This window comes from Engraulis encrasicolus, chromosome 19 (assembly GCF_034702125.1).
Source record: "Engraulis encrasicolus isolate BLACKSEA-1 chromosome 19, IST_EnEncr_1.0, whole genome shotgun sequence".
NCBI lineage: Eukaryota > Metazoa > Chordata > Actinopteri > Clupeiformes > Engraulidae > Engraulis > Engraulis encrasicolus.
Genome location: NC_085875.1, coordinates 38,483,740 through 38,506,481, shown reverse-complemented (window position 1 = coordinate 38,506,481; position 22,742 = coordinate 38,483,740). Strand labels below are relative to the sequence as shown.

The window sequence follows — 22,742 nt, the reverse complement described above, 5'->3', positions numbered from 1 at the left end:
ACCAATGGCAGCGTAGTACGCAAGCACGCACGGGGTGAGAGGTCATTGTAGCCAGCGTGGTCAAGGATGTAAACAATGTTGGCTTTGCACCGAGCAAGAGATAACTCAGTAAGGTTAGTGACAGATCCCTTCTCAGGAAACGCTTGCGTAATCTTGCAATTGAAATGTTGTGAAATGTGAGGTTACTGAAATATGTGAGCTGTCTTGGAATTTGACTTCCAGATTCAGTAGGTAGACTTGAGCAAGCAAGGGCAGTCATAGAAAGAAGGTGAACTAGCACCCTAGTTCGCCAAGTAGCACCTGTTGTTGCAGGTGCTGTCATTGCAGCAGCAGTATTATACGATAGGACTACCACGTATATAACTTCTAGCTGAAAAACACATATTCATGATCCAATTTGGGTGAAAGCAAACTACACACATGTTGTATTTGGATAACCTGGTTTAGCCAACTGACAAGACCAGGTTTTTGGTTCTATGCAGTCGAGGCTAACCACTCTTAGGTTGTATGTTGAATATGTCAACATCAAGTCAATTTATTAAGAGTGCCCGATTGTTGTGTGTTTTTCAGGACTTGAAAAATGACATTATTGGCGAGGACAGCCCACTCCTTCCTGTGCACACCGAGGACTGTGTTGCCGTCAGGGGGCGTCAGACCATTCTGGGGATGGCTTAACGCCGTTTTCAACAAGTGAGTGAGCTGTAAGCCTAGCCCATAACGACTATGCACTGCACTACACAGCCTTGCCCTCATCAGATCATCACATGTTAATTAATTAATCAACCCCTTTTACCATTATCCGTTGCCTTTGTTTTAAATATTAATTAATGATTTACATAGACACGTTCAAGCCAAATGGCGGTGCGCACCACCACAGACAAATGCACTTGGCTCCTCTTGCCAACTCGGGGGAGGTTAATCCATGATTTACTGTAATTACAGGGTATTGTATCTGTTGTGTCTGTTGGCACGGTGTCCTCGCAGACACCCTCCACATGTGTGTACAACAACCACAATCATACCCTTGTTTCATGTGTGAGTGGGGCATGTCAGACTGTCAACAGGGATGAAGGGAATTCTAACAGTTGACCATTGGGGCAGAGCTGATGTGAGAGTGTTTATTGAGGTGGATAATTTAAGACTCAATCATTTAACTCAGGGGAGGTGTAAAATGAGCTTATCATTAAATGGTACAGTATCTCTCTGTGTGTGTGTGTGTGTGTGTGTGTGTGTGTGTGTGTGTGTGTGTGTGTGTGTGTGTGTGTGTGTGTGTGTGTGCGTGTGTGTGTGTCACACACGTCATGTCATATCATGTCATGTCATGTCCTGTCTCTGTAGGGTGGACTATGAAAGGATAAAGGCTGTGGGTCCAGATCGGGCTGCTGCAGAGTGGCTACTGCGGTGCGGTGCGAAGGTCCGCTTCCAGGGCTTCGACCGCTGGCAGCACGACTACAACGGCCTGCCCACCGGGCCCTTGGGACGCTACAAAATCCAAGGCATCGACGCCACTGACTCGTGCATTATGTACCGCGGATTTGACCATCTGGGTGAGAGGAAATAAAAAAGGGCTTTATCTCATTGCAATTTAGCTAATTGTGGGTTAAGTAAGATACATTTAGACGTATTATATTGCAGTCATGATTAAAAAGTGTCAGACATCAACAAAAACTGAAAAATGAAAGAAAAATACCGGTATCTGCACACTTGAATGCTTGGTGTTCTTTAACTCGCCAGGATTTCGGTCAGACACAAAGCCAGAAGAGTGAGGTCTTGCATCCAAAAGTCTAATGTTTCATGGCTTTCAATTCAGTGGAATAAGGTGGCCTTGTAATGATCGTGTTAACACTGGCAGCGTGATTACGCCACTGATGCTCTATCCTTAACAGAGCTGGAATATTCCACAACATGTGAATCTAAAAGACCAAATATTTCCAAGGCGGGTTTCTGCATTTTACACAAGTAGTCTCTTAATGTGTATTGTAATGAGTTTTGTTATTAATTCCTGGACAATGCCAGGAGCAGTTTTTTTGTGGGCCCTGTGATTATGCAACCTCTTTGATTTCCTTAATTGTGTGAACGCAGCAGCTGCCAGCTGTCTCCACTCTCCATGTGCTCCGCTCCCCTCTTCACGTGATCACTCAATCCGCTGGCCAGCCTTTGTGTGTGTGTGTGTGTGTGTGTGTGTGTGTGTGTGTGTGTGTGTGTGTGTGTGTGTGTGTGACAGAGAGAGAGTTTGGATGACTGTGTGTGTGACAGAGAGAGAGAGTTTGGCTGACTGTGTGTGTGTGTGTGTGTGTGAGAGAGAGAGAGAGAGAGAGAGAGAGAGAGAGAGATTGAGAGAGAGAGAGAGAGAGAGAGAGAGAGAGAGAGAGAGAGAGAGAGAGAGAGAGAGAGAGAAAAAACAGAAAGGTGAGAGAGTATCTTGAGAGGAAGAAGTGAAAGTTAGCGGTGAGTGTGAAAGGTCAGGCTGAAAGGCAGCCGCTCTTTAGATGGGACTGAGCGTGTGCACAGAGGGTGACGTCAGGTGGCAGGATGTTTTACACAGAAATAAAGACATCCCTCTCTCCTGTCACCTTCTCTCTCTCTCTTTCTCTCTCTCTCTCTCTCTCTGCACAAGGGAGGATGTCTTACAAAGAAACAGACATCCCTCACTCATCACTTTCTCTCCCCCACTCTCACTGTATCTCTCTTTCTGCATAGGAGAGGATTTCTTACAAAATCCTAAAAAGACATCTCCCTCCATCACCTTCTCTCGTTCTCTCTCTCTCTCTCTCTCTCTCTCTCTCTCTCTCTCTCTCTCTCTCTCTCTCTCTCTCTCTCTCTCTCTCTCTCTCTCTCTCTCTCTCCCTGCTTAAGGCTTAAGGATTAAGCGTCCTTGGGTGTTTTGAAAGGCGCTATATAAAACGAAAGTATTATTATTATTATTATTAAGACAAATGGTGAGAGAAGGAGAGAGAAGAACAACGAGGTTGTTAAATAATACACCAACAGGGCTGTCCTCCATTTGTCCACTCCAACTAGATTGATGCCATTGTCAAAGCTGAACAATGCCAAGGTCTCTCGCTCACTCGCGCTCTCTCTCTCTCTGCCTGGAGCTTCATTCAGCTGAGTGACTCGTGAATAGATAAGGCTAAGAGCAGGTAGATGACGATGACACAGCAGGGCGGTGTCAGGACTGTCATCGGTCAACCCACGTAATTTTATGACCCGATCCAGCAAAATGTGCTTGAAGTTTTTAAAGAAAACTTGACATATAAAGCTTTTTCCAGATACTGTCCAATGATCTGTTCTTCTTTAGCCGTTTCCGAGATCCTGGTCATTGTAATGGGGGCAGCTCTTTGTTTACATTTCAAAAAAACATTTTTATTTATTCCCAAAAACATCCAAAAGGTTATAAAACATCAGCAGACAACTAGCAAACAGCAGTACCTTTTGGGAAAATATTTGGAGTTGGCCTGTGTTTCATTTTTTAAAAATGTAAACAAACGCTGCCCCCATTAGAATTGCTCATATCTCGGAAAGGGCTGAGCCGAAAAATGTGGCATCACCAGATACTGAAAGGTCAAGGGTAGCGTGAGAAATACAACAGCATGTTGAAATTGACTGAACTGGTCCTTTAAGGTTGGGGTATTGTGTTCATTCTGAGATCTAAGAAGGGTTAGGTCAATTTCTAAATTGAAGTAATTCTGTCAGTAATTTATAACACAAATGCAAGAGTCACATTGTGCTAAGTGTAGCGCTTGGTTCAGGGTTGTATGATGCGGTTTCAAGATAATGGCTTTTCGGAAGCTTGAGTTGAGGCTGTTAAAACTTTCTGCCTTTGCCTTTTTGCCTGAAAAACGGAAAAACATTTCTATTTAACCAGGACTGTTTTCGCTTCTGATGATGATGTTACACCGCACCCCCCCACACACACACACGCACACGCTTCAATTAGTGCACACACTTCAATTAATGATTGCGATGACAAATGGCAGTTACAGTCTCACTGTTTCAAGCTTCTTAGCCGTTCAAAAGAAATTACTAGTCTTGTAGCAACTGGTGGCTTGCTGCATGATTTTTGTGATGATGGCATTACCATTTCCCATTGCTTCCAGATGGCTTGGAGCATGTGGAGGAGGTGAGGCTGATCAAGAGCAACTACATCGAGGACAGCTGTCTGGAGAAGCTGAGCCAGACGCTGAACCTGCAGAACAGCCTGCGACGCCTGGAGATCACCTCCTGCGGAAACGTCACCGACAAGGGACTCATCAGCCTGCACCACCTCAGGTGGGTACATGCAAGACAAGACAAGACTAGTATACAGTGCCCTCCATAATTATTGGCACCCCTGGTTGAGTTGTGTTAAAAGCCTTAAAATAAATTCAGTGTTTATTGCAGAAGAATACTGTCACACTGAAAATGTTAGGAAAATGTAGCCTTCAACTCAAATGAATTGTAGGAAAATAAAAAAAATCCCTGACTAAAAAATAATTATTTTTCATTAAATCACCTGTTCCACAATTATTGGCACCATTAACAATTCCCAGGAAATAAATATAATTTAAGCATTTCTGTCATTTCTACAGTAGTTTACAAAGTTTACCAGAGTATGTAGGAACATTTAATTAGTAATTCATCACTTCCTGTTTCCCTGGGGTATAAATATGACGTGACACCGAGGCCATTTCTCTTATCCACTCTTAAACATGGGAAAGACAAAGGAACACAGCATACAAGTGAGGCAGATGTGCGCCGACCTTCACAGGTCAGGCAGAGGCTACAAGAAGATTGCCACTCAACTGCAGCTGCCCATATCCACTGTGAGAGGAATAATTAAGACGTTCAAAACAACTGGAACAGTGGTAAACAAGCCTGGACGAGGACCCAAGTTTATTTTGCCACCACGCACAGTGAGGAGGATGGTAAGAGAAATCAAAAGATCTCCAAGGCTCACTGTTACAGAATTACAACAAATGGTAGCATCCTGGGGTCACAAAGTCTCCAAATCAACCATCAGGCGCTGTCTACACGCCAACAAGCTGTTTGGGAGGCATGCACGGAGAAACCCTTTCCTCACCCACAATCATAAACGCAAACGTCTGGAGTTCGCAAAGCGGTATTTGGGGCTTCAACTGGGACTGTGTGCTTTGGTCAGATGAGACCAAGATTGAGCTTTTTGGCAACAAACACTCTAAGTGGGTCTGGCGTGCCACGAAAGATGCGCATGCTGAAAAGTACCTCATACCCACTGTGAAGTATGGGGGTGGGTCAGTGATGCTGTGGGGCTGTTTCGCTTCCAAAGGCCCTGGGAACCTTGTTAGGGTGCATGGCATCATGAATGCTTTGAAATACCAGGACATTTAAAATCAAAATCTGTTGCCCTCTGCCCGAAAGCTGAAGCTGGGTCGTACAATGACCCTAAACATATGGCCAAATCTACACAGAAATGGTTCACCAGACACAAAATCAAGCTCCTCCCATGGCCATCTCAGTCCCCTGACCTCAACCCCATTGAGAACCTGTGGGGTGAGCTGAAGAGGAGAGTACAGAGGAGAGGACCCAGGTCTCTGGATGATTTAGAGAGATTCTGCAAAGAGGAATGGCTGAAGATCCCTCTTTCTGTCTTTTCCCATCTTGTGAAACATTATAGGAGAAGATTAGGTGCTGTTTTGTTGGCAAAAGGGGGTTGTACAAAATATTAACAACAGGGCTGCTAATAATTGTGACACACATTATTTGATGTCAAATAATTATTTCTTTATGTGGGATTTTTTCCCCACTGAATAAATGCACTTGTATTGAAGGTTGGATTTTTCTCTTTTTTCCATTAAGGTCCCATATTATTTAGAAAAAAAATAATAATAATTGGAAGCTAAAAAACACATCTCAACCAGGGGTGCCAATAATAATGGAGGGCACTGTATATACAGCTCCAGGCCACTTTATTAGAATAGCATGAAAAAGTTGATTTATTTCTATAATTCCATCAATAATGTTAAACTGTCATGGATTGTAGATACATGGACCAGTTGTTTAACTATTCCAATCATTCAACTTTTTCTTTTTACATAATTTGGCCTTCCAGCTCAAAAAAAACATGAATTAGGGAATTCGCATCATTAGAATATTGTAATAAAATCACAATTTTCTTCATCAAAATTCGTTTCACATCAGTGCACATCAAATCAGTTGAAATTTGGCACTTTCTACATAACATGCAATGTTCAATACTTGGTTAGGACTCTCTCTGTCTTAATAACGGCCATGATGCGTTTAACATTGAAATCAATGGCAGAAACAGTGCATGGGAGTTATGGAAGCCCAGATATCCTTGAGGCTTTACTGTCAGCTGTTCTACCCATAGATTTCTATGCTACGTTTTGATATTAACTCACCAGTTTAATTCTCTCACCAGAAATAAAACCCCATTCATTTTCAATGGGGTTTCATTTCTGGTGATTTAGAATTAAACTGGTGAGTTAGCGCCAAAACGTGGCATGGAAATCTACAGGGTATATTGAAGAGTGAAGTGTGGGACACCAGGTCAGCAAACAAGAACAGCTGACAGCAAAGCATCAAGGATATCTGGGCTTCCATAACTCCCATGCACTGTTTCTGCCATTGACTTCAATGTTAAACGCATCATGGCCGTTATTAAGACAGAGAGAGTCCTAACCAAGTATTGAACATTGCATGTTATGTAGAAAGTACCAAATTTCAACTGATTTGATGTGACCCGAATTTTGATGAAGAAAATTGTGATTTTATTACAATATTCTAATGATGCGAATTCCCCAATTCATAGGTTTTTTGAGCTGAAAGACCAAAATATGCAAAAAATAAACAATTTAATGATTGGAATAGTTAAAAAACTGGGCCATGAATCTATAATCCATGACAGTTTAACATTATTGATGGAATTATGGAAATAAATAAACTTTTTCATGCTATTCTAAAGTGGCATGGAGCTGTACACTACAGTGTACTACAGTGCTGTGTGTATATGGACAGTGTACAGTAAACTACAGGTATATCTGTGCAGACGAAGGGACTCACCAGCTTGCCCCACCTCAGGTGGGTACACGCAATACAAGAGAAGTATAGTTTGAGGGCCCCAGGGCGAAACACTGATAGGGCCCCCCATACGGCCTCCAAAACGTCATAATAGGGCCACCACTACCAATATGGGAAGGCCCTGGGCCCAAGGGCAAATGCCTTGCTTGCCCTCCCTATAGCTCCACCTCTGTACAGTGTACTACAGGCATATATACAGCTACAGGTAACCCTGAGGAAGACATAAGCCGAAATGTTCTGAGATATTGTTCATTTGTATTGCTTAGTAAGCCTTCATAGCAGTATGACACGTTACGGTCTACAGATCAAACTTAGTTAAGGCAGAATTGGCAGACTGTACTGTATTTCATAGCATACTGTGGTTTTTAACATCAATATTATGAATGGCATAAGTGTTGTGTCACCATTGACTGTTACATTATGTGGATGGTACTGACACTGCATCTCTGTGTCTTTGGCATTGGACCCTGTAGGAACCTGGAATATCTGTTCCTGAGTGATTTGCCAGGGGTGAAGGATAAGGACACCACGGTTGACCGCCTACAGACCGCTCTGCCCCAGCTTGACATCGAGCTGGACCTAGGCTGACCCCCAACCGCTCGCTCGCCCAAACCATCATGGAAGTAGAAGGGTGTCTGTCCGTGGTGACTGTAGCCATAGGGACACTGCGTGCAGAGCGTGCTTCAAATGACAAATGAGCACTCGGCAGAGAAATAAGTTGGGAGATTCATCTTTGCTCTTTCACAGCACTTTATTTATAGCAACAACAAAGGAAAGAGTTTGACAAAAAAAGAGATGTTAATATTTGCTATGTTCATCTAGGGTATCAAACATCAATGTTATTGTTATTTATTATTATTACTCCATAGAAAAGCATTACAGAGGCATCTGTGTTACTAAGAAAAAGCTTTTTTTATGCATGCATAAAAGAAGCTGAAAATTACAAAGACCCACCATATTCTGGAGCCATGTAATTCAGTCAATTTGGCATTTGTTGCAAGTCAAAGGGGAGATATGGGGCTGAGAAGCACCGCTCATCAAGAGATATATTCAATAAAATAACAATTGCTAAAACTAAGTCATTTTCCTTTTTCATGTGTATTGTATCTGAATAGCTAGAAAGTAAACAAAACACATTTTTTGCTATTTGCTGTCATGTGTGTTTTGTGCTGTTTTTTCAATGGTAATGATACACAGAAGTTTTTTTTGAGCAATGTTGCCAGGCAACAACATGACTGGTTCCTAATTTACCCGATGAAATGATTAAGAAATGTCGTCAACTGCTGATCCAAATTGTGACAGTGTTTAACAGCCCAAACAACATCTTATTGTCACATTGCCCAGAAACATAGCTCAAAAGGTTGCCCTGTGTATCAAGGGTGCTGGATGACTACAGCAGGCCTGGTTCTTCTGGGTTTCTTGTTCACTGCGGGGAAAGTGTGAGTTGGGTTGGCTGCTTGGAGTTGAGCTTGTGTGACCCCTGCCATTGCTGCCAGCCTGTCTCACTGTTACTATTTGCATTGGCATGTGAGTTGGCCTCACTTTCTAAGCCACTTCTCATCATCACCTTGTTGCTTAATGTTAGAGTAGGCTCAACTCGTTGCTGGCAATTTCTTCTAGGAATGCAGAATTTCACATTAAGATATTTTTCGTGTTTAACACAGTGATTCTCTACTGGGGGTAAAATACGAGAAGAGTTTAAGTCTTCGAAAGTATTACAGTAAGACACTGACCCAAATTAAAAATGGCAGCCGACCAGCCATTGTTTGAGCAACTTTGTTTACCCATTTTAGCCTGATGACTCGTATGTGTTGTTTACCCTTTGATGTCTGGAGACACATAAACGCTGCATTCAGGCTCTTGAGATTTTAGCTTTTTCAATAAAAATGTGGGTATGTTACAGCTGAATGAACACATTCTAATGCAAGATGAGGGTCTTGGGGTTTAAATGCAACTTTTTTTGATGTTTTTATGTGCATCAGAGGGTGAGATATTTAGGTTTTTATAGGCTGAGGGCAACTTCCCCAACAAAGGCGTAGGCATTCAGCAGGTTTTTTTGCAGGTGCTTCAGGCATCAATGGGTTTACAAAGCCGTGCTTCCAGTAGGCCATAGATGGTTGCCTAAAAGGAAGAACCTCGAGTCTCGAGGTGAGATGAGACCCAACAAGCCCTTTTGTATGATGTGCAAAAGGGCTGGACTGATAATGCGGCATACAGGTCTTTTTCTCAGTGGGCCGACAGTCTTCAGGCGCCCAATGTTGTTATTTTTTCCCTTAGAGACCAGGAGTGCGTTTCTCGAAAGCGGCGTTGCTAACTAAGCTAGCAACTTACTTGTTTGCAATGCAATTTCCCATAGGGAACCTATTAAGTTGTTAACTGTTTAGCAGCGATGCTTTCGAGAAACGGGGACCAGCCAACCATTTAGATGGGGAAGCCCGTTGGTCCATCTTTAATGTAGAAAACGAGTCAATGATAATGTTGTAGAAAAACAAGGGGGCGGTGTGAGGGGCTGGTCTATTACAAAAATGTCCTGGCTGTTTTATGGTCTCAGTCCAGCCATGATGTGAAACGCTTCAAACAAGATGATGGCGATCATGGTTTACAATGCTCCACTTGTCCAACTGTTGAAAAATAAGCTTGAATTCCAACATGCACAGGTACGAACAAACCAATCAACTGACCTGCATTCTGGGTCCAACATGGCTATGTCCTAAGTGTTTCCCCTCATTAATATGGAACCTGAAACCATAGCCCTGGGAAATATCTGGCATTCTTTAGAAAAGAATATCCATGAATCATATGCAGTTTTTTATATAAAAAAAGAAAGAAACAAAACATACAAAAAAGAACAATCATGTTTGGCAAACAGGGAAAGGCAGTAAAATCTGTTGGTCCCTTTGCTGTCTCTAAAGTAAGCAGAGCACTATAAACTGCACTTAGTCTTAGACATAACACACAAACACATTTAATAGCTAACACGCAGAACCTGAAGAGAACTTATCAGAGGTGTTAAGCCTGGCTTTGGACAGTACAACCCTCACATTAAAATTCATTAAAACTGGGCACCAACCACATGCAAGTCCACTAATTAGCCAATAAACCAACCAACCGGTAATCATTTTTCTCCCTTGATTCAGGATTTTAACTTTCTGAATATGGGACTGACACCTCTGAAAGTGATTTTTTTTCTCTAAGAAAATAGCTGGTAGGCAAAGATACAGTGCATAGAGTAGCATGGACTCTATCAGTAAACTTACTGTGGTAAGTGGCGGATTAAAACTTATATAAACCAACAGTTCTGTACTAAGTAAGCATGAGTTGGGTGTTTTATCAACAAAACGCCTGTTGCAGTAGATCAGATTTAACCTTTGAAATCTTCTCTCTGCCTTTCAGTGACTGATTTGGAAACAATTAACCGACCAGCCGTAATACACATACCTATTTTCTTTTTTCAGTTATAAAATATGGAAAAAAATTCTGACGCATTAATTGGTTGGAGCATTGAGACACAAGCTGATGAAACCAGCATGGCTTTTGATTCATAGCTCCCTTTTTCAGGTGAGAAGCTTCAGGAAAGTCACTGTGGTGCTTTGTGGAACAACAACAACAGGAGTAATTTGCAGAGCAGAACTGGAGAAGCTCCTTGGACAACGATGAAACTTTGGAAAAATTTGGAAAGCTTTTCCAAACTCCAAAAAGAACTTCTTTGGATTATGTCCAGTCCGGTCGGTCAACATTGTCAAAAGCGACAAATACTGGCCTACCATACATTACAGTGCATACAGTACAAGACCAGCTGTTTTTTGAGGAGGCCAATCAAGGAGCTCTACATCAGTCTGACTGGTAGTGAAACCGAACAGTGTTTTGGTGTTGGAGTGTCACTTAAGTTGCTAGAGCTGCTATGTAATCCTCCATCATGGAAAGTGACAGTTCCTCTGCTGACAGCCGTTTTCCACCCCACCTCGGCTGCCTGATCTGCTGACCAAATGCGCTGCAGTCTGTGAGCGTGAGGGGGGTCTGTTTGAAGCGTTGGCTCGTCCCTGAGTTATCCAAGGAAACTGCTGGTGTGTGTGTTTGTGTGTGCGTGTGTTTGTGTGTGTGTGTGGGCTAGATGTTGGGAAAGTGGTAGTTGTATTTGCGCAGGTTGTTGTAGTACTTGTTGTTTCTGTTGTCCACGGCAGGGAAGATGCTGCTACCAGTCAGCTGGGGCAAATACTGAGAGAGAGAGAGAGAAAGATAGAAAGAGAGACACACACACAAAGACAGAGAGAGAGAGAGAAAGAGAAAGAGAAAGATGGAGAGAGAGACACAGACAGGCAGTCATTTCAGTACAAGAGCTCCACAAACATTCCTTTAATATCCCACATACTCAATACTGATAATAATTCTGTATACGACAACAAATTCAAAACAATACGTATACATGTAGTACATGCAAACTTTGAACATATAGACAATTATAATCCTTCGACGCAATCTTACTTTGAATGATCCTTCAACACGTCTGCTAGCAACATAGCATGCAAGATAGGGTTCTTTTGGACAGGTGGTCGTTCTTATTGTCTATTCATAAGACAGAGCACAGCAAGGGGGAACAGACAGTGAAGGATAGTCAGAAAGATGAAAAAGAAGAGGATGATGATGACGTATAACATATGATATAAAATGAAGTATGATAACAATAATAATGAAATGAAATAGGCCTATGATAACATGATAATGAAATGACATGATTACATAATAATGAAATGACGTATGATAACAGATGATAAAGAAATGACGTATGATAATACGACAATGAAATAACTTATGATAACATGAACATTAAATGACGTATGATAACATATGATAATTAAATAATGTACGATAATATGATAATGAACATGAGACAAACAAGGGGTGCTGATGCTAGGTTTCCGTGGCGACTTGTGGACTCACCCCTGCTGGCAGGTGTTTGCGGGGTTGCCGCGCACCGCGTCTCTTGGCGGCCCGCTCTGTCTCGCGCGCTGCGCTGTCCGTCTCCTCGCGCAGGCTGTCGAAGTAGGGGTGCTCCAGCAGCTGCCCACACGTCAGACGCTCCGATGGATCCATCCGGAGGCAGCCCTGAGGCAGAGGGGGCACAAGAAGAGGTAAGCTCATGGTGTACGTACAACCTCTCTACATGATATTTAGGGCCACTGCTAAGGCTTTGGAGGACCTACTGTAAGCATAACTTTTCAGAACTGTTCATTTACGAGGCCCAATCTTCGGGGCAGAGTAGTTAAGGCCCTAAGCGCTCTGGCTACTCTGCCTGTGCCTAGCGGCGGCCCTGATGATATTACCTAGTTGTTACACCAGTTATTGTTGAAAGAACTAAAAACCTTTTCAAAAACTGCCTCAAAATTGATTCAACCAGCTCTGAATCAGCTGATCGCAAGACAGGTATTGCATTCTACATTAACTGTAGACCTGTTACTCTGTGAAGAGTTTTTTTTTAACTTTCACCTTCACTTTTGATACCTCTGCCCTGGGGTCAACAAGGTCAGAGGGTCAAGGTTGCCTTAGTGGCAGGTCTGTTGACCTTCTCATCTGACCACGTCATCTATTACAATCAATTGAGATTGTCTCTGATTTAAAAGGACTAGTTTCTTTTCTATTGATGAACAAGAAGATAGACTAGTTACTAGTAAGATTAGTTACCCTAACCCTAACCCTAGTTTTTTCATCATAAATACTATATTATACAGACATTCAAATGCAGGCTAGCACAGTTCCACTCCTCAGCAAAGATAGCAACTCATTATCATGGTTTACCTCACCCAACGTTCATTTCCCCTTTGAATTGGTCTGTCTGTAAGGTCATGTAATGTCTAACGTGGGTGCCTACTGTTTGTGTGTGACATACTGTACCTTCATAAGACTTAGAGCTTGATAGGAGAGGTTTGGATATCTCTGCTCTAGGGTCTCCTAGATACAGTGAGAGAGAGAGAGAGATGCGCGCGCGCACACACACACGGGCGCACACACACACACACACACACACACACACACACACACACACACACACACACACACACACACACACACACACACACACACACACACACACACACACACACACACACACACACACACACACACACACACACACACACCAAAACAAGGATTGAGGACTGGGTGTTCCCTCTTCAGTGCAATGACAGGTTTTGTTTGTGTGTACGAGTGTGCTCCTCAGGGAAAGTGTGTGGAAAGTTTTAAAATGGCTCTGTGTGTGTGTGTGTGTGTGTGTGCGTGTGTGTGTGCGTGTGTTTGTGTGTGCGTGCGTGTGTGCGTGCGCGCGTTGTAGTTGTATTACCATCTCTTGTGGTTCGGGCACCGACACTCCACTGAAGAACTGGTTGGTACTGAAGACCTGCTGGTGTCTAGGGATCAGGTCCCCTGGAGGGAGAGAGAGAGAAAAGAGAGAGGGGGATAGAAAGAGAGAGAGAGAGAGAGAGAGAGAGAGAGAGAGAGACACAGGCAGAGGAAGGTTAGGTTAGGCTACTAGCGTTCACTGTGCAAACCCCTCCAAGTGCCTATTCAGAAATCTTTGGAATCTTTGGATTATTAAAAAAAAAAAATCCTATTTACAAGAATGACAATTAACAATTCAGGTAGGTGGAACGATAACATATTAGCCTATAAAATGACAGAAATGCAGCTTATTTCTCAGGTCAAGCCAAGTAACCCAAGGTAATTTCCCAATCCTTCCCCATCTCACTTTCTCTCACTACTTTTCTCTCTCGATTCCTGTCCCCTCACCCAATATAAGTGTGTGTAGTACAGGGTTCCACAACCTTTCTGGGTCTGAGGGCTTCCAAGGGCTACCCGAGGGCTACCGAGGGCTACTTTTTTATACAAAATCCTCTACCAATGTCTAGACATCTTTCTCAAATCACAATATGAGTGAATGAAAATGTGATTATGGGTTATTAAGAAATATTCTTTATAGATTAAAAAACAATCATCTCATTTTAAATTAAACATTAACTGTGACTAAACTCTTGTAGTCATCACTCCTGGAGACCAACCTGGCGGCAAAGGGCGCCTGGTGTAGTGTAATGTATTGTTTCCTCACCTAGTGTCTTCCTGATGAGGTAGAGCTGGTCCACGTCCGACTTGCCCGGCCAGAGAGGGGCGCCAGAGAGCAGCTCGGCGAAGACGCAGCCCACCGCCCACACGTCCACCGGGGCCCCGTACTGGGTGTCCCCCACCAGCAGCTCGGGGGCCCGGTACCAACGCGTGGCCACGTAGTCTGTGTAATAGTCACACGGACCAGCTACATGGGAGGGAGGGGGGGAGGGAGGGAGGGAGGGAGGGAGGGAGGGAATACAGAGAGAGAAATTTTAATTGACTGATTTGATTTCATTTGAATTGATTTGATTTGGATGGAAGGTAGAATGATCTGCCTGTCCGGTGTGTGTGTGTGTGTGTGTGTGTGTGTGTGTGTGAGTGTGTGCGTGTGTGTGTGTGTGTGCGTGTGGTACATACTTAGGATGCGGGCGAAGCCAAAGTCGCAGAGCTTGATAACCAGCTGCTTGGTGATGAGGATGTTCTCTGGCTTCACATCTCTGTGGATACACTGTAACACACACACACACACACGCACACACACACTAGATTATTGGTGGTCTTTCTGCTATGCAAACATTAGCAATAGCGCAGCATAAAGAGAGAGAGAGAGAGAGAGAGAGAGAGAGAGAGAGAGAGAGAGAGAGAGAGAGAGGGCGAGAGAGAGAGAGAGGGCGAGATTTCATCTTACATTTTGTTTATGGCAGAAGTTGACAGCCTGGAGTGTTTGCCAGGTGATGCTTTTCACCAGGTGTTCCGGAACCCTGCAGTGGAGGAGACACAAAACACACACACAACGTAAAGCCCCCAGACAGTACTTTTGTGTACGGTAATTTTCCTCTTTTTTCTAAGATGTTTTGTGCTTTCATGCTTTTACTGGAGATAGGGCAGTGGGTACTGTATGGTGACAGGAAGGCAGTGGGACAACTCGGGCTGGACTCCCCTTGGTCCACTGAGCCACCGCACCCCCATTTTTGCCATCTTCAAGTGTGCATGTAGTAAAAGGATGATTTTTGTGAGAAATGCATGCAGGCAATCATCAGAAAATGTTTAGAACCACAGACATGTAACGCTTTTTCCGGTATGTAGAGAATTTGCTAATCAATCAATCAATCAATCAATCAATCAATCAATCAATTGATGCATATAGCACATTATCATACACAGTCATCATCCAGCTTATTTTTTCCAGATCCTGTTTAATAGACACAAAAGTGTTAATCTTAGCAATGTTTCTAAGATGATTTCTGAGAAAGCTGACTTGGTAATGTTTTTAATATGATCACTGAAGTTGATGTCACTAGTATCCATCATCACACCAAGGTTAATCAAGTGCGAGCCCCATGACAAGGGGGTGAAGACTCTGAAGCTTTCAGTGAACAGCACACTAAATATAAAAACTGGGGATTCTGGCAATGTGCTATGCATATACACGGGCCTGATGCAAGTACTTCAGGCCCCCCTGTAAGCTACCAAGAATGAACCCCCGAACGAAAAAAGAGGGCCTAATATCATGTGGAGGGGGGCCATTTCTTCAAGTCAAGGGCCCATGTGGGCCCCCCGCCTCACAAGGGCCCCCCTGCCTTCACTTGCAGGGGCTACTTTACGCCCCTGTGCATATACTTTGGCTAGCACATGTGGGTGGCATTATGTTTTCACACTATACATAGTTGATTTTTAAAACATCCCTTTGTAGCACATGACATGAATAAAGGGCTTTTAAATAACTGAAATACCTTGGCTCGGAGGCAAGTGCATGTCGTGTTTCATAGTCTCCATTTACTGATACCTTAAAGAAATAACTCCCTCTACTTGGAGTTAAGGCATTAGAGCACTCGTCTTGATGACAAGGACTACATAGACTACAAAATAACACGGCACACCAACATCTAAGTTTGCTCCAATCATGCCTAAGGTTTTTTCATCAAGAGGGAAAAAAAGACACACACACCAAGCCACTCCTTCCTACTCTTCATGTTTGTGTACTGGCCAGGAACATGGCGTATGTGCAGAAATTAATGGACAGTGAAGGACAGAGGCCTTTTTTCTCTTCTCTCTAGATTAGCTGCTGCACACAAATGCTGTACAATCATGGTATGTATGCAAGTGTATGTCTCTCTCTCTCGCTCTCGCTCTCGCTCTCTCTCTCTCTCTCGCTCTCGCTCTCTCTCTTTCTCTCTCTCTCTCGCTCTCTCTCTTTCTCTCTCTCTCTCTCACACACACACACACACACACACACACACACAGTTCTGTTCCAGAGGGCCAGTGAAAGCGCTGGCTAGGGGGTTTGTTGATTTAGAGCCCATTTATCAGGGCTGTCGAGGGAGAGGCCTACACTCAACTCAGCCAGAGAGAGAAGCGCTGCACACACACACGCACGCACACACACACACACACACACACGTATGTGCACAAGCACACACATGCACACACACACACACACACACACACACACACACACACACACACACACACACACACACACACACACACACACACACACACACACACACACACACACACACACACACACACACTGCCAGAGGTGCACACACACACACACACAGACATGTACACGAACACATGCAGACATTCATATATGCTCTACATAGTCATGCAGAGATGCCCACTATGTGCAGCGTGAGTACACCTCCTCCATAACAAATCCGCCTCTCTTCTCTCACCCTGTGGAGCTCTGCTCCCTCCCTGTGAGTGGGCCAGTGCCAAAACTCAACCATGTACCTGAACCTGGACCTCTACTTTCCTCTCCTCCGCTCCTATCCTTTCCTCTCTTCTCCTCTCCTCTCCTCCTCTCCTCTCATCTCCTATTCTATCCTATCATATCCTCTCCTCTCCTCTCATCTCCTCTTCTCTCCCCTCTCCTATCCTCCTCTCTTCTCCTTTCCTCTTCTCCTCTCTTCTACTTTCCTCTACTCTCATCTCATCTCCTCTCCTCTCCTTTCCTTTCCTTTCCTTTCCTTTCCTTTCCTTTCCTCTCCTCCCCACTTTCCTCTCTTAGCCTCTCCTCTCCTCTCCTCCTCTCTTCTCCTCCCCTCTTTCCTCTCCTCTCCTCTCCCTGTGCCAGCACTCAATTCTGAGGCAGGCCATACCATCACAATAAACATTCCGCAACAATCAGCTACGGGTGCCATGGCAACACTTAAACAATATGGCTGCCAGAGAACCTGGACTGCGCTGGGCTGGGCAGTCGCTCGCTCGCTCGCTCGCTCGTTAAACACTGAGGAATGTGTCTGTGTGTAAGTGGAAGGGGGGGTCGTTAAGATTGTGTGTATGTAAGAGGGTTGGGAAGTCTGTGTGTGTGTGTGTGTGTGTGTGTGTGTGTGTGTGTGTGTGTACGTGGAAGGGGTGCCGTTAAGTGTGCGTGCGTGCTTGTGTGTGTATGTATGTATGGGGGTGGTCTTTAAATGTGTGTGTGTGTGTGTGTGTGTGTGTGTGTGTGTGTGTGTGTGTGTGTGCCAAATAATACGAAAAATGAGAAACTCACCCGTGAGGATAGCGGTCCAGCTCGTTCAGTACCGTGTGGTCACAGTACTCAAAGACCAGGTGCAGTTTGCGCTTACGACGAAACACCTCGATTAGGTTTACCAGGTTACTGTGCTTCAGTTGCTATTCAGAGGAAGCACACACACACACACACCTTTATTAGGTTTACCAGGTTATTGTGCCTCAGCTGCTATTCAGAGGAAGCACACACACACACACACACACACACACACACACACACACACACACACACACACACACACACACACACAGCGGGATTTGACAAATGTGTGTACAGCAGCCCAAAATGACAAGCCCAAGCACGCTTTTATCGCACATACATCACAGGACAAATAGGACGCTAGTAAAACAGTGCACATACTGACGCTAGAAACACACGGGCAGTCCACACACTCTTCGACAAACAGCTCAGTGTAAGTGGTCATGAAGTAGCTGCTGTTTCACCTTGACTTCTAAGGCCTTACACACAGCCAATGATCTGCTGAAGATTCATTTCAAATCACAGCTGAAAGTGTAAAGACTTTAATTTAAAAACTAATTTCACAGGTGTTCACCAACAACATTTGTAACTTACATAGATTAATATCAAGTTATAGTAATGGCATAAGAGGGAATTCTCTAAAACAGAACACATTTGGGCCATAAGGCTTTGTCACAAGGTAAAGGGGGTGTTATGAAGACCATTTTCAGTATACACTTTTTGACAAGATTTTGACAAAATATGTAGTTGGGCCAGTGACGTTTCAGCAGTAGCACACGTCAGGCTGGCGCAATGACAGCCACTGCCACTACTGAATGGATTTTTCTGTTTTTGTTTTGTTTTAGTAGACTATCTAAGAAGCATATTCAGAGTATAATATCAACCAATGATTGTAAATTAATTAAATGGCATTAAATGCCGTAACTGACTTCAACCATTTCAACCACGCAGCAACTTTATGCACAATATTTGAGTCTTAGACCTTTGAACTTCATAAACGTCTTTTAAAGGTTGCGGTGCAGGAGTTTTTTAGTTTTTTGTTAGATACTACAGTCCAAGCCTCACATATGAGTGGTCTGCCTGTGACCCTGTGCGCGGTGCATGGACACACACAAACAAAATGAGAGAGCAAAGGAGAGAATAGTTGGAGAAAGCAAGAGAGCATTATGAGAGAGAGAGAGAGAGAGAGAGAGAGAGAGAGAGAGAGAGCAGTTGGAGAAAGCATGAGGCCCTTTCTGCTGCTGTTGTTCCCCGTCCAACTAGGGTAACTGGAGACGGGCATCTCATTTAGACTAGTGCCACCTTCACTGGCATCTGGGCATGGCAACAAAAGCAGAGGTGTGTGTAGTAGCCATGCAGTGTGTGTGTGTGTGTGTGTGTGTGTGTGTGTGTGTGTGTGTGTGTGTGTGTGTGTGTGTGTGTGTGTGTGTGTGTGTGTGTGTGTGTGTGTGTTCGTTCATGTTCCTTGGCAACATGCTTCATGGCACCCAGGCTGGCATCAGAGCCCAAATGGGAGGTGTGTGTGTGTGTGTGTGTGTGTGTGTGTGTGTGTGTGTGTGTGTGTGTGTGTGTGTGTGTGTGTGTGTGTGTGTGTGTGTGTGTGTGACACTCCAGAAAAAAACACCACTCCTCTTAGAAGGAGCCAAACAAGGGATGTGTGTGTGTGTGTGTGTGTGTGTGTGTGTGTGTGTGTGTGTGTGTGTGTGTGTGTGTGTGTGTGTGTGTGTGTGTGTGTGTGTGTGTGTGTGTGTCTCCCAGTTTTATGGGCTGGTTTTACACCTGACTACCAGTCTCCACACCAGCTCCCTCCCTGCCGCCCGCCCACGCTGGCACACACACGCACACGGACACGGACACACACACTGAAGCAGTAAATAGAAGCTGTCTTCAAAGCAAGCATCTTGGCACAAAGGTCAATGTAACTTCTTGAAGGTATGGGCAACAATAAAACTATGTTCATTTCAATGTTTTACACAAATATACTCTGAATTACACTACTAAGGGTAGGCCTACATCTGAGGTAAATGTAACATCTTTGTTCCTAAATGGAATTGATATAAGGAGTAGCCATTTTTTCCTATCACCAATGGTAAGTCACAAAAATACAAGTAGAGTACAAGTGTGTTACTATTATTGCTCATGCAATGTGACAGACCTACCTTGAGCATACGAATCTCTCGAAGGGCGATTTTCTTGATGATAGGGTCATCCTCAGATTCCACGAACTTCTTGATGGCCACTATCTGCCCCGTGTCCTTGTTCCTACATTTAAAGACGACTCCGTACGAGCCCTCTCCAATCTTCCCTATCTTCTCGTACTTCTCCATATCCTGGAAAATCTCCACCGCAGTTGCAAAGTGCACTGCGCAACCAAAAATTCAGCGCAGCCTGAAAATGAAAGAGGCAGTCAAAAACAGATAGACAGATTTGATGGGCTATATTTTTTGTTGGTACCATATTTTTCTCCACTTTTCTGAAAATCTTCCTCACATAGGCCTACATTATATGAAGTTTAGCCTCAAAACCAGAGAAGGAGCTTCCAAAATAGGACTAGGCCTAATCTATTGTGCATTCAGTGGGCCTAATAATTACTGAGCAATTACTTAAAAGTACTGGGATGTTTTTCTTATCTCTTACATTTCCTGCCCCCATAGTTCTTTTGTTCAAGGAAACCACATCCATTCCACCAATCTTCCGACGGACAATCAAGATTTTGCCGGCCGACCATTTGTAGCTAGGTTACGGAACAAATGGGAGGCTTCGTTCCAAAAGACTTATTTGCGGATGCACTCGTTTTCATCCATCACACGGATGGATACAGGGAGCGAGAGGCAGATACGAGGCCCTGACTTTGACCGATACATTTGTTCGGTCACGCGTGAGGCAAAGACTAGTGATGTGGTGCTACAACTACAGCGCACAGCAAATTGTTCCAGTCAAACAGGTGGATCCGAATCTGAGCCCCTGTCCGAAAGCCTAGGTTAGCAAACAAGTTGAAAACACCAGGGCGCGCGCAGTGGCACGGCCTTTCTTTATGCATGGTATTGAACCATCGGGCAGCAACAACAAATGCCTGGAAAATGATCTCCGGGCAACGGCTGAATGACTGCCCTTATCTTGGGCATACAATTCGATTACATCGGATCAAGAGATCAATTAACCCGCGGCCACAGCAACACTATACCCCTCGACTACATGGTACATGGGGATTGCGTAACGACTTGGAGATCACAGGGAAGCAAATGCAAAGGACAAAATCCTTACTCTAAATTCCCCAAAGATAAAGATGGACAAAAGCGCAGCGCGCACATTACACTTCTCAAGTAAAAATGGTATGTAGGCTACTCCTTTTTTTAACAGGACAACAGTTGTAATCTGAAAATAAACTTCAAAATGTCCCAGTCAAAAAATGAAGCAAGGGAAAACAAAACGACACAATATGATAAAACAAAATATTTTGGAGACCCACCTGTTTTGGAGCGAAGGGCGCTTCTGATCCTATGACATTTGACAGGTAGACAGATTTCCAGCCGAAATCCTTCCACCCCGTGCGAGGGCTTCTGTTTGTAAGTATTGCGTGTGGACAGGAGAGTGTGATACTTCGTGCGTGTGTGTTTCTGAGTGTTTCTGTGTGCTGTGAGTGTGTAGGCTATGAGTGTGGGTGGGTGAGTTGAGAGGGATACTTCTTGCCCAGCTTCTCCGCTTTTACAGTCTGGTCCCCATAGGAACTACACAGCAAGCCCCACCCCCAAGCTGAGACTAACATCTCCCCGTGGACGCAGTCACATACACAAACATTCACATTCATGAGCAACACTACCGTTTCAACACTGATTCGTATCTGTAAACACAACACAATTTCCCCTCACATGCACCCTGCCAAAATGCTCGCTTTGTACTAGCCCCTTGCTCCCCGGGTACTCGAAGAGGATGAAAGAGAGAAGCTGTGGCACCGTAGCGCACTCGCGCGCGCACGCACGCGCACGCACGCATGCACGCACCCCCCCCCCCCCCCCACACACACACACACACCCCCCCACACACACACACACACACCTCTATGTGTGTACACAAAAACATTAAAACTAATGGAGATAATTTTTCACACGAAGTTGACGTTTGCTATGAGAGACATCAACATGAGTATTAAAAAAAGAAAGACGGAGGTAGAATGAATGAGCATTAGGCAAAGACAAATAAAGACACATAGAGGGGTTGTCACTGTGCCAACTGAGGATGGAGGATGTGATGACGGCAGCCTGAGTGGGACTCATTAGTCAGTCTGAGCAGCAGACAGCAGCGCCCAGGTAGTACACACCATATACACCTGGCTGCTGCCCTGGGACACATGCAGACATACTCACGCACACGCACACGCACACACACACATACACCTTTCACTACTAAATGCTGACAATACATCCATCTTTCCTTTCTCTCTCTGTCTCAGACACACACATCACTATCACACTACACACACACCCTCAACATACACTAGAGGTGCCCAAAGTAAAAGTAGAGCTAAAAGTTGGTACCTCATTAGGGTACAATGGAATAACTGGTTTAGCCGTTATGTGATATCATGTGCTAGTGTCGTGCTTACACCATAAATTTACTTCTACTTTGGTCATCTCTGATATTCACCAGCTACATTGGGACCCCCATCCATCCATCTCTCTTTCTTATACACCTGACATGACACCGTTTACTCTCCTGACACGTGCATTCATCTCTCTCTCTCTCTCTCTCTCTCTCTCTCTCTCTCTCTCTCTCTCTCTCTCTCTCTCACACACACACACATCCATTATTCTCCTGACACACATTCATCACATACGCACACCACATCCATCACTCCACAAAGACACACCCTTAAACATTGTGCCTGTCGTGACTCCTGACACAGGCCTCCAGAGAAAGAGAGAGGAACTGGCTCTGGTACACACGGGCCTCGGCTTATATTTAGCCCCTGGATGTGACTCACTGCACAGGGGTGCATTTCTCAAAAGAGAAGTTGTTAGCCTGTTAGCAATTTCGGTAGTTGCCAATGGAAAAATGCATTGAAAACAACAAAGTAGCTAATGTAGTAAGCAAC

The 22,742-nt window shown here is 44.2% G+C and overlaps 2 protein-coding genes across 2 annotated transcripts; one reads left to right on the top strand and one right to left on the bottom strand.

The window, feature by feature from the left end:
• The first annotated feature begins 19 nt into the window (after window positions 1–19).
• dmac2l (distal membrane arm assembly component 2 like) lies at window positions 20–8,202 on the top strand. Its single transcript, XM_063184338.1, has 5 exons — window positions 20–113; window positions 571–690; window positions 1,339–1,547; window positions 4,098–4,269; window positions 7,530–8,202. Exons 2-5 carry the CDS (start codon window positions 581–583, stop codon window positions 7,642–7,644), a joined length of 606 nt encoding a protein of 201 aa, XP_063040408.1. The 5' UTR covers window positions 20–113; window positions 571–580; the 3' UTR covers window positions 7,645–8,202.
• A 1,672-nt stretch (window positions 8,203–9,874) lies between these two features.
• Window positions 9,875–20,370, bottom strand: cdkl1 (cyclin dependent kinase like 1 (CDC2 related kinase)). Its single transcript, XM_063184337.1, has 10 exons — window positions 20,288–20,370; window positions 19,810–20,038; window positions 17,651–17,772; window positions 14,837–14,909; window positions 14,566–14,656; window positions 14,153–14,353; window positions 13,391–13,473; window positions 12,946–13,002; window positions 11,995–12,159; window positions 9,875–11,271 (listed from the first exon to the last, which is right to left on the bottom strand). Exons 2-10 carry the CDS (start codon window positions 19,975–19,977, stop codon window positions 11,164–11,166), a joined length of 1,068 nt encoding a protein of 355 aa, XP_063040407.1. The 5' UTR covers window positions 19,978–20,038; window positions 20,288–20,370; the 3' UTR covers window positions 9,875–11,163.
• Between the last annotated feature and the right edge of the window lie 2,372 nt (window positions 20,371–22,742).